At 42.5% G+C, this 16,704-nt stretch overlaps 1 protein-coding gene across 1 annotated transcript in view; it reads left to right on the top strand.

Moving 5' to 3' along the window:
- Positions 1-16,704, top strand: part of LOC121920608 (ovostatin-like) — a 72,754-nt gene that overhangs the window by 26,574 nt on the left and 29,476 nt on the right. The window contains exons 13-23 of the mRNA XM_042447737.1: positions 736-793; positions 2,501-2,652; positions 3,696-3,845; positions 5,518-5,685; positions 6,199-6,340; positions 7,789-7,894; positions 8,917-9,145; positions 11,638-11,767; positions 14,117-14,238; positions 15,672-15,726; positions 16,598-16,689. Coding sequence (XP_042303671.1) covers positions 736-793; positions 2,501-2,652; positions 3,696-3,845; positions 5,518-5,685; positions 6,199-6,340; positions 7,789-7,894; positions 8,917-9,145; positions 11,638-11,767; positions 14,117-14,238; positions 15,672-15,726; positions 16,598-16,689 — 1,404 coding nt within the window. The remainder of the gene's footprint in view (positions 1-735; positions 794-2,500; positions 2,653-3,695; positions 3,846-5,517; positions 5,686-6,198; positions 6,341-7,788; positions 7,895-8,916; positions 9,146-11,637; positions 11,768-14,116; positions 14,239-15,671; positions 15,727-16,597; positions 16,690-16,704) is intronic.

The following is a 16,704-nucleotide window of genomic DNA, read 5'->3' as shown; positions in this document are numbered from 1 at the left end:
CCCTCAATAAAGCACTGTTTAAAACAAGGGGGAGAGCTTGTTCAATAAGGTAGAGAGCTTGTTCAATAGGGTAAGAGTTTTCAGGAGCAGCAGAAACCTGACTTTTGTAGGTGTTATGAAAACAGACTGCAAGATAAATACACTCATCCCTCCACATCTGCAGCTTTGACTTTTGCAGATTTGATTATTCACAAATTTTATTAATATTTTCTCTCTAGGAATATCTAGATCCTCCAGTGCAACTCTGTGGTCAACTTAAACCAAAGGTCACACTGAAGGGCCTAGAGATTACTAGAGAGAATACTTCACTAGGCATGTGTAGCTCCTCCAGTGCAATTCTGTGGTCAATGTCTGGCAGATGTTGGCACAGAGTTGCACTAGGGGACCTAGAGATTCCTAGAGAGGTGTTCTCTCAGATGAAAAACATAGTGTTTTTGTTATTTGAAGTTTTTCCACATTCACAGGGTTCCTGTGCCCCTAACCCCAGCAAATGTGGAGGGACAAGTATAGCTCAGGAATCTTTGGGTGTGGGTGTACACAGAATCATTAAGATGTTTTATGAATAAGCTGCACCAGAGGAAAACCCCCACAAAGTGCTTCCAGTATCGAGACTTTCATCATAATAATGAAATTCTTTTTGAGGTAGTGTGATGAACAGAAACTCCTTTTACTCCCTTGAACTGCACCGCGGAAATTTTCCTCATTGCTCTTTTTTCCCCCTCTTGGTGTGCACAGGTCCTGGCGAAAAACAAAATTGTCCATTTTGGTGAACAAACCATCCGCTTACGTAGTGGTAAGTAGGTAGTGCTGCACTGGAATTGAGACTGCCATCCCATACTCACTAACCTGGCAGTAAGCCTCAAGGAAATCAGTGAGTTTTCTATAGTGCAGTGCTATGAGTGATATTCAATCTTTTATATGAAAATCTCTGTTCTGAATGATGCCTAACAGTTCGTGGAAACACGACCCCAACTGTTTTTAACATTGTAAAACAGACAAACTTATGCTACAGATTTTTTAAAATTTTCATTATTATTATTATTATTATTATTATTATTATTGGGAGCACCATCCCTTAAAACCTCGAGTTCTTTTTTCCTTCAGCTTGCATAGAGGTCTCCACTGACAGGTTGCTTGCAAGACTAAAGCTGTGGTGGAGCAACTCCTTACTCCCTACAGGATCCCTTTAGGGCATTGATTCCCAAACCCTGGTCCTCCAGGTGTTTTGGACTTCAGCTTCCAGAAGCTTCTGTCATCTTGGTCAATGGTCTGGGATTCTGGGAGCTAAAGATCAAAACACTTGGAAGGCCGCAGTTTGGGAATCACTGCTTTAGAGTAAAAGAAATTCCCCTGTGTCAGGGGTTACTCCCCCCAGCCTTCCCCCTCCCTAATCCTCCAAGTCTTTCCAGGCTTTCATTCAGCCCTCAGATGACTGCTAACCTGTTCTACTTTCCCAGTGAAGTAGTGAATCCACTCTTGTTTTTAGTCCAAGGACAACATCATATTACAATGTTGTAGCACTTTTAACTGCTATTGCTTCCTCTCCTGGAATCCTGGGATTTGCAATTTAAGGAAGAGATGTTTAGAATTCTCAGCCAAAGAGCTCTTAGGCCTCACTGAACTACACATCCCAGTATTCAAAAGGAGAGAGCCATAGTAGTTAAAGTTGAATAATAGGCTACAACAGTGTACAGTGGGCCCTCCACATTCACTGGAGTTAGGGGCACAGAACCCCAGAGAAGTAGGGTAAACACAAATAAAAAACACTATTTTACATGAGAGAACGCCTCTCTAGGAATCTCTAGTTCCTCCAATGAAACTCTATATTCAACATCCGCAAGAGGTTGATGCCTGAATCACACTGGAGAACATATAAATGCCTACAGACATATTTCTTCTAGGAATCTCTAGGTCCATCAGTGCAACGCCATGGTCAACTTCTGGCAGAGTCATGTTGGGAAACCTATAAAATTACATAAACAATTATCTAACAGATACACAACTAAAAAATCCATTCCCTTACCTTAACTAAGGCCCGGGATAGACTTCCTCAAAAGAGTGGCCTGCCAGCAGCTTATTTTCCTGTGCAGGGATGGTGCAGCCCCCAAACCACATGCCGTCACTGTGGAGGAAAAAGAACCCGATATTTCAGGGTTCTTTTTTGGGCGCCGCAATGATGTCATGAGTGTGCCACTGGTGCACTTGCGATGTAAGCGACATGCGGTGCCATGTGGATGCCACGCGGCACTTATGTCACAATGGCAGCATCCGTATGGATGGGATGCCACCATAGTTATGCCACCACTGCATACTAGGGTTAGAGACCATGTGGTTGCTGCACGATTCCTAACCCTAGTACTGATGCCAGTATGCCGCTTGCTGACGGTGTGTACCAGGCCTAAAATACTAACATCACAATACAGTTCCCTTGGATTTTTCTGCTATTAGCTGTGCATTTCAGGAGCCCTCTGCCTGTTTTTTGTCTCACTTTTCTCTCTAGCTTCATCTTCTACTGGATCTTTCAACATCCGGCTTGCCATCAGTCCAAGCATGGCCCCAGTTGCCACACTGGTCGTCTACACTCTGCACCTGGAAAGGGAAGTAGTGGCCGATACTACCAGATTCCAGATAGAGAAGTGCTTCAAAAATAAGGTAAAATAAACAGAACAAAACAAGAACTTCAGTACATAAGGGCAAACTAAATGTGACAAGCATTTGGTGAATGCAGTTAACCATGCATGGGCTTTTGCTATGGAAACAGCAGCTCTGGGGGTGAAATGATATATTGGGTAGAGTTCTGTTGAACTTGGACTTGGAAAACCAGATTCAAGTCCTCACTCAACCATGGGAACTCACTAGGTGACTTTGGCCAGTCACACTCTCTGAGCTTTAGCTTACATTGCAGGGTTGTTGTAAGGATAAAAAAAATGAGAGGAGATCCAGTGTGGAGTAGTGGTTTGAGTGTTGGACTACGACTGTGGAGACCAGTGTATACTTCCCAGCTCAGCTATGGAAACCCACTGGGTAACCTTGGGCAAGGCAAGTGCTCTCTGCCTCAGGGGAAGGTAATGGCAAACCTCCTCTGAACAAATCTTGCCAAGAAAACTCCATGATAGGTTTGCCTTACAGTCACCATAAGTTGGAAATGACTTAAGGCACACACCAAGAATGACATCTTTTGATTTGAACCCCTTGAAAGAAACAGAGGCCACAGATATAACTAATCCATGCAATGGCCACAACAAAAGTCTCCTCTCCCAAGACTCCTCAATTTTACCTTGCTTGCTGTTTTCACAACAAACCGTGAGATGCTTCTGCTGTTTCCTTTTGTTCCTTTTCCTTTCCATACAGCTGTCTGTTTTCTCCTCCTTCTCTTTTGTTTTTCTATCACAGTACCTCATTATTACTTCAGAATGGAACTAGCTGTAAGACAAAACATATATCGTGCCTTTTCTTTCCCTGTTACATTCCGCTACATAGAAAACCCAGAGTGAAAAAGGAGATAGAACCTGAGTGGCACAACAGCCGTGGAAGGTGTGAATATCAGGCATTACCTTAGAAGTGGTGGTCAAAAATATCTGGACAATGTGTTGTGCTGCCTTTCTGAAAATCTAAGATTCTATGTTCCCAGAAATGTGTTGCAATTCTGAAGAGTAACAAGATGGGTCCTTTCATTGTTTCCTGATTATTTCCAGGTCAGGGTTGAGTTCTCTGAGAGACAAGCTCTCCCAGCTTCAAACGTCAGCCTTCATATTAAAGCTGCTGCCAACTCCCACTGTGCCCTGCGTGCCCTGGATCAGAGCGTCCTTCTTTTGAGACCAGAGAAAGAATTATCAGCAAAAACTGTAAGTGTGAGGCCACTGACTGAACTGTTCCTATCGGTTCACAATAAACTTTGTTCTGCACCCATGGTGAATCACAAACAAATGTGACTGCTTTTCCATCATTCACCCCAAGGTTCATCTTTCATCCCCTCCACCAAACCTGGCATCTCTGGATCTTTCTTGGCACTCTATGGCTTTTTGTTTCCCCTTGGTCCTAGTCAGGGGACTGCTATATACTACCCAGCTCAGTCTGGGTATTTTCTTGCTTTTTATCAGGGTCATGACTCGGAGAGTTGTGGGGGTTTTGGTCTACACCAGATGACATCCTAAGAGGGGGGGTGACACCACTGCTTCCCAAACATCTGCCTTTTGGCAGAAATGGGCTGTGATGTTCACCCTTTAAGACACGGTGAATGGGGTGAGTCTCAGTAGGAAGAGAAAGGAAAGGCCCCAGGTGTTTTTAAACGAATAAATTTTAATTTTTTAAAAAAACAACTTTGTTCTATACTCATGGTGAATCACAAAAGGAAGTGGCTGTTTTCCCAGAGGGGACCTTTCTATATGTCTCTCACTCCAAGGTTCATCTTTTACCCCATCCACCAAACCTGGCATCTCTGGATTTAATTTTTTTTTTTTAAATCTGGCTTTACTTCGCGAATGAAGATGCAGGAAGGACTCATCCCGCGCTTTCTACAAGCGCATTGATGACTAAAAAGGCCAATCCATTTTTTTCTTCTTTTAAATTTTTCTTTTAAAACATCACATCTTACCTAATTTTCACTTTAACTACATGAAACAATGTACACATAAATACAGTCCTCTGCACCATCCGCGGACTTGGTATCCACGGACTTGAGCTCACGCGGACGGCAAGCCCAAGGAGACAAAATGGCACATGCGGGAGCGCACTGCCATTAGATTCAACAGGACTTGCAGTCCTGCATGTTTTCACATACCCAGGGGGTCCTGAACAGATCCCCCACATATACAAAGGGACCACTGTACATTGAGGCTATGCATATAATATTGTTATTTAAAGGTATTTTTAATTTTGCTACTTGTATGTCACAAGTCTTGACGTTACATTCAGTGAAAGATGAGAATTATGGCTTAGTGCATTAGTACAGAAACATTACTAAGGATTCTGTATGATGTGTTATGGGAGGAGGTCCATGGATGGGGATGACACCATGAGGTACCGCACTGGGTGATACAACCCTAGGGTTGGTGTCAGTCACTGCTCTGTATTAAGTATTCTCAGCAGCAATCACAATGGCAGAGAGGCTGGCCAAGAAACTCAGTAAAGCAGTAAAGAAGCTGATTTTTAAAGGATTGTGTGTAACTCTAGTTTATTAGCACACTTGGCTTCTTCTTAAAACCCAACCTGCTGAGCAGTAGCCCGCTAGCCTTAGGGATTTCTATGGGTAGATTGCATATTTCAGCCATTTGATCATTTGTAGCTCAGATTTTGAGAACCATCATGGCATAGTGGTTGGGGGACCAGGATTCAAATCCTCACACAACCATAGGAATTCTATGGGCCCTTGGGCCGTCTACAGTCTCAATCAAAGGCAGTGGCATACCCCTCTCAATAAATCTTGCCAAGAAAAACCCATCGGTTGGAGTTGACATGAAGGCACATGACAGCAACAAGCCCAGACTGTAGTTAGCCTCTGTGCTTTTTTCTCTTTAGGTCTACAGTCTTCTTCCCTCTGAGATGTTTGGTTACTACTTCAATGGTCTCAATCTAGAGGATGATCCTAAAGAGCCCTGCATTCCAGCTGACAACATCTTTCATAATGGATTGTTTTATGTTCCTGCAGACATCAGCTATGGCCCAGATATCTATGGGCTTATTAGAGTAAGACTTGTATCTTCTCCTTCTCTTTCTCCTCCTCCTCCTCCTCCCCTCTTCCTCTTTTGTGGAGTGGTTCTGGGACCAGAAGTCTCAATATTTTCAATTCTCCAGAGGGTTTGCTGGGGCGGCGGGTGTGTGTTTGAAGCATGGAACATTTTTAATAATCCTTCAGTTACTTTGTACATGATCAAAAAGTTGGTGTGTGGTTTTAATATTCCTGCTTCATTTTCAGATTACAAGGTAGTAAATGAAATGGAACCAAGAACATAAATGGTTGTACATTCCAAAATAGCAGGTGTTCAGTCAGTATGGTTAGCTCTCTCAAAAGAGTAGCAGATGACGCAGCAAGTGGTCAGCGAAGTTACAGGCATCCACATAGGCTTTGGGGTATGACTGGGAGAGGAGAATGGCGAATGGAAGTAAAAGTGTAAATTATTAATAGATGTAGTTAGTATTATATAAAGTCAAGGCATTTATGATTCCCCTCCCACCAATAAATCCTTCTGTGTTTTGAAGAATACAGGTGTTAAGTTTGTAACCAACTCCCGTCTACGACAACCAGTTGTATGTTCAAGAGGCTGGAGTGGTCCCCATGTTAGACCTTCACTGGAAATGGCTGGTCGTTTCCCCACAACCACATCTGTTCCTAGCTTTGAAGGTAAATTGAGGCCGGGGGTGATGTAGTCTTGTGAAATGAGATAGATAATGGTTTAGAGGAGGGGGAGACCAGGGGATAGTAATGTGGCTGCTATGGCAATGGTTCCCAATCTGTTCTGTTCACTGCCCCCCAGGAAATGTTTGATTAATGTTCGCACTCACTACAAAAGTAATAACACATTTGAGGTTGAAGAAGTCTAATTTCCAGTTTTTGAACTACAATATACAATACTGCGTGTGTGCAAAAGGAACTTTAAAAAAAAGCGTTTAATTCAGTGCATAAAATTCAAATTTAAATTGAGCAATTAGATTCTAATTTATTGAGAAATAATTGAGTGATAACTCATGACTTGTCACTCAAGGATACAAGCCACTTTTTTCCACACCCCTTGAAATCCTATCTCGCACCCTCTGCGTGTGTGGGCACTCCAGGTTGGGAACCCCTGTGCTATGGAAATGTAGTGATAATAATCCTAGCTGTAAATATGGGGATTTTCATGGGAACAGACAATCTAAAGTAGATGTCTTAATTCTTTTTTGTTATCTGCCAAAATATACTGGCAACATTGGCCTAGGTTCTATACTCATTACTTGGAAGTGAGTTCTATTGAAACCAGTAGGACTTACTTTTGAGTAAAACACATGAAGGGTAGCATTTTATTAATTGCCTTTGAGGTGGCTTTGACCCATGGTGATCCTATGTATGAGAGACCTCCAATCACTCTATCATCTACTTGCATCTGCACATGATAACAGAGAAAACAATGGCTTGTACAATTTTAATTTCCATGCTCCATTATATATCTTTGCTCTTTGGGATCTTTTCTAGTTCTTTCATAGCCATTCTCTCCATTCTTCTGCAGTCACTATTCTGATCAATATTTGCTTCCTCGTATGATAATTATTTTACTACAGTGGTGCCTCGGGTTACGAAATTAATTCGTAACGCGGCTGCTTTCGTAACCCGAAAAGCCTTCGTAAGCCGAATTGCCATAGGCGCTAATGGGGAAAAGCCGCGATTCCGTGCGAAAAAGCCGAAAAAAGCACCAAAAGTTTTTTCGTAACCCGAAAAAACATTCGTAACCCGAAACAATAATTCCCTATGGGATTTTTTCGTATCCCGAAAATTTCGTAACCTGGGTATTTCGTATCCCGAGGTACCACTGTATTTCTATTTCCTCATTGTCTAGGTTGAATTTGTGTAGGTGCTCCATGGTCCTTATTTTTGCTTTCTTTATGTTCAACAGTAAGCCTGTCTGTGTAGTTTATTCCTTGATCTTCCTTAGTACTTGTTCTAGGTTCAAGACCCTTAATCAAAATAGGCAACAAGCAGGTCTGTGGTCCAGAATAGGCAAGGTTCCCACATAGACCAAGCAGGATGAATGTCTAGACATTTGGAACTCATGGCAAATAGTTGCCCACTGTCACAATTGTTGTGTGTTTGTACAGCTGCTCCTGTGCCACCACCAAGAGATGAATCTGGGCGTGACGTTATTGTTGAGATGGTTCGGAAGTATTTTCCTGAGACCTGGATATGGGACCTGTTCCCCATCAAGTGAGTTTTTTATTACTGATCATGCCTCTTAAGAACAAGTATTACAAGGAACAATGACCGTTTTGTTCAGGAGTGGGGAAAATAGCCCCAAAGCCTGCCAAAGCCCCTAGGTCTCCCCTCCCATTTTAAAAATTTGTGCAGTTTTCAGGAGAGCCTCTAATTTATTACACGTCAGTGTTCCCAACTGATGTGTAAATTCCTGGAGCTGCATGCCAGTAGCAGGTGAGATCAGAGCCAAATGTGGTCCTTCCACAGACCTACTTAGCAATTTGAGCATGGGCTTGATTCCCTTCTCCTTTTCCTTCCTACAAGAAGCATTGTCCTGTTGTAACCCATAAGGATTTTTGATGATGATGTACCTCTGTGCTCTGTTTCTTGCAATTTCTCTTTGGCGGGATACAAACCGCCATATAGTACGTATTGTATACGTATTAGGGTTAGGAAGGGGCGGTGCTTCCGCACCCCCCTAACCCTAGTACGTATACAATACGTACAAGATGGCGGCGCCCCCTCCACATGGGTGCCACCATCTTTACGTAATGGACGCATAGCGTCCAGACGTGTCGCGGCGCCTATGACGTCGCGAATGCGCCAGCGGCACCTCGCAACGTCATCAGTGCGCCGCAAAAAGAAGCTCCGAAATGGAGCTTCTTTTTTGCTCCGCGCGGGAGCCGCGCGGTTTGGCTGTTGCAGCTCCCGCACAGAGCAAATAGTGCCGGCGGGGGACCGCCGCAAAGTGGCGGTTTGTATCCCGCCATTATTTTAATACCCCTGCTGGGAAATGGAGCATTTATTGTGAAAGCTTTGAAACAGAATAAGAAGGAAACACAGGACTGGAAATGTATCCCCCAACTGCAGCGGGAAAAGTTAAAGGCTGAGGTGGAGTAATGTGGATTGCGACCTAATTTACACACTTATCCACAATATAATGGGTAATGGCGTGATGCTCTTCGTCTCAGTAGTGTGGCCTTTAATGCACAGACTCATTTTGTATATCCTTCTTGCTTTTCTCTCCCTGTTAGTTCAACTGGACAAGCTGAACTCTCCTACATTGTGCCTGACACCATCACAGAGTGGAAAGCTGATGCCTTCTGCGTAGAGCAGGAGGTTGGATTTGGCATCTCAGCACCTGCCACCCTGATTGCCTTCGTGCCATTCTTTGTAGATTTGACAATGCCTTACTCCATAGTCAGAGGAGAGGACTTCCTTCTCAGAGCCAATGTTTTCAACTATCTGGACAGATGCATCCAGGTACATCCTCTTGTTTGTTGTTATGTACTTTCAAGTCATTTCTGACTGATGGCGACCCTAAGGCTATCATGGGGTTTTCTTGGCAAGTTTCTTTAGAGGGGGGTTTGCAATTGCCATCCTCTGATGCTGAGAGAGTATGACTTGCCCAGTGTCAACAAGTGGGTTTCCGTGGCCAAGCAGGGATTCAAACCCTCATATCCAGAGTCATAGCCCAACTCTCAAACCACTACACCATGGTGACTCTCTCCTCTTACTCTTTTATTATAATTTTATTTATTATATATGTATTTAATTTATTTTTTGGCTAGAAGTAGGGGGATAGTCTCTTGCTTATTATTTCCATTTTAGGTTGGGGATTCACCCTATCCATGACAGAGAGATAAACAGAATAAACAGCATTATAGCAGAAGAAAAACATGATAGGATTATGCCAAATTATTTGCCAGAGCTTTCCAAAAGATTCTCTAAGCTCTCTCTCTCTCTCGCTCATACACCTGCCTTCTACAGCGTCCAACCAACCATTAAACCAATTAAACTGCTTTTCTTTATTTTCTGTTTAAAATCATAGCTGAGTAATCTGTCCAGTTAATTAGCAGAAAGTGCAATCCTGTACATGTCTAAAATTCAGTGCGGCTTATTCAGAAGTAAATGGGTGCAGGATTACAGCATGGAGTAAATTTTTAAAAATTGATTCCTCTTTCTGCTGTGTACTGAACAAAGAAATGCATACTGAAGCCATTAAATAAAGTTAGATGTAACAGATAGGCTATCGTGACTTTAGTGCCTCCTTGTGGTTTATAAATTAACAAAAGCAAGGGTGAACTATTTGTTCCTTGATTTGGCCGCGGTCTGCTTTCCTGTACCATAAATCGCACTTAATTCTTTACAGACTCTGTCTTCATCTATGCAGTATTTTGTACCCATGCCAGAACTATTTGTAATCTTAATGAAACATTATATATTAATGAAATACAGAATGGAAAAATGCACAAACCATGTAATATTTTAGTACATGAACTATCACACCATGATTTATACAGTCAGTAACACTGTGTGGTAGTCAAGCATCTCTGGCTGAAATAACACAATTTCTTAGGAAATAAGAAAACATTTTGAAATGAACAGGGCCATTTTACTGCTTTTTCATTTCTGCTGTTTCACATGATAACTGTTGGTATGTGCTTGTGGGACAAGTTACTGGAATATACAGTGGTATTTTTGGTTGCCAAGAATGTCTATACTTGTACAGTTGAAGAATACTCATGCTGCATCTGCTCTGTGGAAATAATCCAGTTTGACTCCACTTTCACTGCCCTAGCTTAATACTATGGAATTCTGGGAATTGTAGTTTGTTTGGTCATCACAGCTCTCTGAAAGAGAAGGCTAAATGCCTCACAAAATTATGATTCCCCGAATTCCATAGCATTAAGCCATGGCAGTTAAAGTGGTATCAAAGAAGAGCAGTGCAAATGCATCCTCAGTGAAATGATCTCATGTAGGATTCTGCTTCACTAGACGAGTCTGAATGAAATACAATGGGCCCTTGATATCTGCTGGGCTTTAGTTCCAAGACCCCCTGCGGATACTAAAATCTGTAGATGCTCCCATCCCATTAAATACAATGGTGTAGTAAAATGGTGTCCCTTATATAAAATCAAGGTGGTTGTTTTTTGTGGGTTTTTCGGGCTACGTGGCCATGTTCCAGAAAAGTTTCTTCCTGATGTTTCGCCAGCATCTGTATTGTTGTTGTTGTTGGGTGGGTTTTTTTTTTTTAATGTATATATCTTTTTAATATTTCCAAGCCATAGATAATGGAATCCGTGGATAAGGAATCTGTGGATACAGATGGCCAACAGTACCTTATACTGTGGTGTTGTCAAAACCTACCCTCTCCCTTCAGTTCAGTAAACCAGTCTTCATTACAATCACAGCAAAAAAAAATTTTTAGTAACCAAGAGAAGTTAACAGCTTGACTTCTGTAGATATAACTACCATAATCTCCCCATTGCAATCTTATAGGAAGTAATGCACTCCCTTACTATAAGCATACCCTTATAGGTGCATTACTTACCCCCTTATAGTTTTTCCCTCTTTCACTCATATGCCAAAACATTCATGCATTTGCTCTTGATCTCCTCCTGGCCCTCTTGACACAGGTCCTTCTCAGGTTCCCTGTACCAATGGCCTGTCCTACACATTTGAACATTACCCAGAGAAGGCAATAATTTTCTCCTGGACAAACACCACCTATCACATCATACATGTTACACATGATTCTGTAATGCTGCCTAAACATAATGGTAGTCAAAACCAACAATTCAATTAAGAATAGACAGTAGCATAACAGAAGAAAGGAAAAACAGCACACCACTTTTATGCCAGGTTCTGCCAGGATCTTGACAGGTGTCCTCTGTCTTCTCTGGTTGGATTTTCTTTTCCTGAGACATGGAAACCAGGTCTGCTATTCATATGCCATTTTCTCCTGCTGCCAGGTCCTTGTTTCACTGGCAGAGTCCCCAGATTTCCAAGCCCATCTTCTCTCACCTGTGGGAAATGATAATGGATGTGTGTGCAGCAATGTGAGGAAGACCTACATTTGGAAGATCATCTCTAAAAAACTTGGTGAGGTCCCCTCCTTTCCTTTTGCTTTGCAAATGGGAAGGATCTACTCATTAATCACATAAGTAATCCAGCTGTCTTCAAACTGTAAACACTGAAAAAGGCCAGCAATAACTGGTGGCCCACCTAATGCTTGACCATTGGTCTGTCATTGTTTTTAAAGTCCTGAAAAGAAAACAAAATCATGAGATTGTATCAACCTTGTCAGTGCAGTATTGAACTTGGTGTATCACTAGATCACAAGCCTGTGCTGGAGATTATTTATTCTTGTTTCAGTTTTAGATCTGTAGATACCAGGGCTGGGAAGATGGGATGGTCAGCAGATGTTGAGAGGCAGTAACAGGGAATTGGAGTTGAGGGAGTTGTGTGCCATGTAGCCTGCTGTCCCTCCCTACTGTCAAGCAAAGCTGATGCCTTCAGGTGTGGTGGCAGATGCTATCTCCTTGCTGTGGCTGAAAAAAGATTTGATTTCCAAAATAGCCAGCTTTTGGATGTGCAATGGGAGGGACCCCGTATTGTTCTTTGCCTCAGGCAGAAAAATATCTTGGGCCTGCCCTGGAATTTATTGAATCCCTTGAAAGCTTTTTGACTACATTCTGTACAAAACTGTGGCCTGTTACAGACTGCCAAAATAAAGCTGCTTCGGGTCTCTTTGGAAGTATGCTGTTTAAATGATGCATGCATCCTAAGAATCTGGAAGCTGCACCAAAGCTGCCCTCCAGTGCTTAGGAATGGAGTGTGGCTTTGGCGCGACCTCCAGACTCTTAGGACCCATGCATCATTTAAATAGCATACCTCCAAAGAGACCCGAAGCAGCTTTATTTTGGCAGTCTGTAACAGGCCTGTATGGTTTTATTCCATCTTTATATATTTGCATGGACCAGCTATCCATCAGCTAGGCTCATATTACGTCCTGTGCTCTCAGTCAGTTTCCCCAGGTATGACTCATTGCTGTCCAGAAGAAATCTGAAGGAGGCTGGAAAGTGTGTCTATGGAAGACTTTTATTAGGGGGGCTAACCTTTTCATTGTCTCCTGCAGCTATCTCAAAAAGGCAAAGCACTGTGGGAATTCATGTGCAAGTTGAAAAGAAAAAAATTAGCCCCAAAGAAAACAAGGTTTTGTGCACTAAACAAAAGAATAGGAGGCTACCATTCTTGGGTGGCCAAAGTCAAAAAACATGTAGCTACCAACAAGCACTACCTGTCAAACCCCTCCCCACATTTTTCTTCAATAAAAGTGAGTGGGCAAGAGAGCCCCTGCAATAAAAGGTGGGCTATGTCACATCCCACATTCCTTTAAGCAACCAAGGTTAATGCTCGCCCCATACCCTCTCAACCTGTTTTTTTCCTTTTGGTTTGGTTGGGGTTTTATACTTGCATGTTTCTATGATTATAAACCACCCCAAGGGCATCTTCCAGTGTACTGATTTAGACATTTAAGAACAAAGACGCAGAATAAAAATGGTTGATAACTACTCCCCTTTTCCAAATTGGGTGAAAGATAAAAATATCTTACTGGAGTCTGCCTGTGGCCTAAATTAGGTGTGGATATTGTTCAGCTCTCCAGATGTTGGACTACATGTCCCAGCAGCCTTAGCCAGCCTAGCAAATAGTGGAGAATGCTGGAGTTGGAACAACAACACCTGGAGAGCAATGCAATGTCCATTCCTGGTCTAAATCCAATTGCTAGTGTCACTATAATAGATACATCAAATCAATGGATAGTTTGTAAATCAGATTTATGCAATATACATTGGAGATTATCCAACAGAGACTAAATGTCCTTGTCCTATCTTTTTCCTGTTCTCATAGCGCGATTGTGAGAAGATTTTCATACAACATCACACTTATCTGGACATTATCCCATCCAGAAAGCACGATTGACTGTGATCGTGTGAAAGACTTTCACACAACATCGCACAGAACCTGTCAGTGAAGCAACGTTGCATTAATGGGAGCTTGTGTTAATGCAATGCTGCTTCAATGACAGGACAATAGTGATATGATTTGAAAGTCTTTTGCAGTCAAACATGGGATAAGGAAGGGAGAGCAACCCCATCCTTATCCCGTCGCTATCTGATAATCACCATGGATACAATAGGCCTACCAAATTTTGGACTAACAGTTGCATTTAAGCTTATGTTTTGATTGCATTATCCAGCTTGGGTAGATAGGACCAAGCCAGCAGTGTGTTAGCAGGAATGTATATACGCTCTCTTGAAGATGCCCCCACATCCCAGTGCCCCATATCCATGCCCTGGAGATAGTACCTGCCTTGGGCTTGAAGGCAAAGAGCAAGATTCTCAGTGCAGCATACATGATCTTTCTTTTCTCATGGATATTTGCTTCCAGGTAATGTGGTCTTTACTGTTACTGCTGAAGCACTGCGTAATGGTAGCACCTGTGGAAATGGAACATCAGGGGGCCTGGATGTCGGTCGGAAGGACACCCTGATGAGAACCTTGCTGGTAGAGGTACAGTAGGAAAACCTGGTTATGGCGGGCGGGGACATATTACACTGTCATGGGTGAGAAGCTTATTAAATCTCAACTTGGGTCCACTTTGTTTGGAGAGAAAAGCAGCAACAGCATCCTTGAAAAAACAAACAGTGTTTTTCGTTGAAAACATGATGTGTGTGAGGCTTCCAGGGATTCTGCTGTAAAAATGCCCATACTATATTTTCAAAGGAAGCAGCTGGAGAGTTTTTCCTGGAGATATTCTGCCATTCTACAGTGGCACAGCAGGTCTTGTGGAATAGAGTTTTCTGGCAGATTTTGTCCTAAATAACTGGATGACTCAGTGCCAATTATTATTAGCTTTCTTTCTAAGACTGTCAGTCTTGAGGACTATAATAATCATTGACTATTGAACTAAGGAGTTCAGTAACTGTCATCTTCTGGCCTATGAGGGAGTTGACCAGGCAGACCCAGCTCCACCAGGGCTAGCCTAGAAGAAGAGACTCCTCCCTTCATAACTGTCATTTTCCGGCCTATGAGGGAGTTGACCAGGCAGGCCCAGCTCCACCAGGGCTAGCCTGGAAGAAGAGACTCCTCCCTCCATAACTGTCATCTTCCGGCCTATGAGGGAGTTGACCAGGTTGGCCCAGCTCCATCAGGGCTAGCCTAGAAGAAGAGACTCTTCCCTCCATAACTGTCATCTTCCGGCCTACGAGGGTGTTGACCAGCCTGGTCCAGCTCCATCAGGACTAGCCTAGAAGAAGAGACTGCTCCCTTCATAACTGTCATCTTCCGGCCCATGAGGGTGTTGACCAAGCTGGCCCAGCTCCATCAGAGCTAGCCTAGAAGAAGAGACTCCTCCCTCCATAATTGTCATCTTCCAACCCGTGAGGGAGTTGACCAGGCTGGCCCAGCTCCATCAGGGCTAGCCTGAAAAAGAAGAGCCCTCCCTCTAGTCCATCTGCCTTGGTCCAGGCCTCAGAGGGAGATAAGAATGCTGGACCTGATCTCCTCCCCCCACCCTCACCATTCCCTTCTCCTTTTGTGTCGTGTCTTTTTAGATTGTAAGCCTGAGGGCAGGGAACTGTCTATTATCCCCTCTGTTGTAAGCTGCCCGGATCCCCAGTGATTGGGCAGCATACAAATAAATCCTATTATTATTATTATTATTATTATTATTATTATTATTATTATTATTATTGAGTAGATGGTTATATATTATTGCTATTACTATAGATGAGAGAACACAAACTATGTTTATACATAATTAAACATGGGAAAGGAGATGCCCCAAACCATCCATAGTTTAGACAGCTCCAAGTCAGTCTTGTAGCATTTTTATTATAGGGCCTCCAATGTGAGTAGGGTTGCTTATTAGTGGCTTATAAAGTTTGAGAAGCACATTCATTCATTCATTCACCTGTCTGCTGCCTGCTTCTTTGTTCTCTTAGCCTGAAGGTGTTGAAAGAGAAGTGTCCCAGAGCTCCTTCATCTGTTCCAAAGAAGGTAAAGTGGTTGTTGCCTAATGTTGGATTTCTAAGAACATGAAAAGTACAGTGGACCCTTGTTATACGCTGGTGTTTGGTTCCAAGATCCCTCGTGGATAACAAAATCTGTGTATGTTCAAGTCCCATTAAATATAATGACATAGCAAAATGGTGTCCCTTATAAAAAATGGAAAATCAAGGTTTGATATTTGAAATTTATATATTTTTTTTAACATTTTCAAACCGTGTATGCTTGAATCCGTGTATAAAAAATCTGTGTATAAGAAGGGCCAACTGTAGTTGTTAATGGCTTCTGGGAGAGAACAGGATCAACTAATATTGGTGGTGTGTTGCTATTTTCAGCTGTCTCCACAGTCCTTCTAAATACCAGTATGGGAGAGCCTGCTTCTCTATTTCCTCTTCTCCATCTTTCCTTTGCTCTTCTTATAGGAGATAAGATTAAATCATGTCCATGCAGCATGTCACTCCTGCTAGAATTCCCTCTTCTACACAACTGTTGTAGATCCAAGAACTCTGTCCTCTCCTGCAACCAGATGCAACTGCAAATAAAACTGATGTTTCACATTTCTAATCCTTGTAGTTTATCTTTGGCACCACTACTGTAAGGTGCCCTAGATCTTATAAGAAACTGATGTGCCAACTTTTCATACTGCATACTGCATAATCCATACTGCAAAATTTACAGGAAGGGGAGGGAACTCTTCTCATATAACTCACACCAGGGGCCCATTTATATATTATCAATAGAAAGATTACTGTCTTGAGGTTGACAATTGTGTATTTATATTTACTTCTTTTCATTAATCTGAGGCATACTGTTTCTACAGTCCTTTGTATTTAAAGTATTAAATCCAGAGTTTTCATTACAGGTACTCCAATTTCTGAGCCTGTGTCTCTGAAGCTCCCTGAAAACCTGGTGGAAGGATCAGCCAGAGCATCATTCTCTTGTATCGGTCAGTTGGTAGCTGTCATTTGA

Source organism: Sceloporus undulatus, chromosome 2, assembly GCF_019175285.1.
Source record: "Sceloporus undulatus isolate JIND9_A2432 ecotype Alabama chromosome 2, SceUnd_v1.1, whole genome shotgun sequence".
Taxonomy (NCBI): Eukaryota; Metazoa; Chordata; class Lepidosauria; order Squamata; family Phrynosomatidae; genus Sceloporus; species Sceloporus undulatus.
The sequence above is the reverse complement of the archived record's forward strand: the minus strand, read 5'-3'. Positions and strand labels throughout refer to the sequence as shown.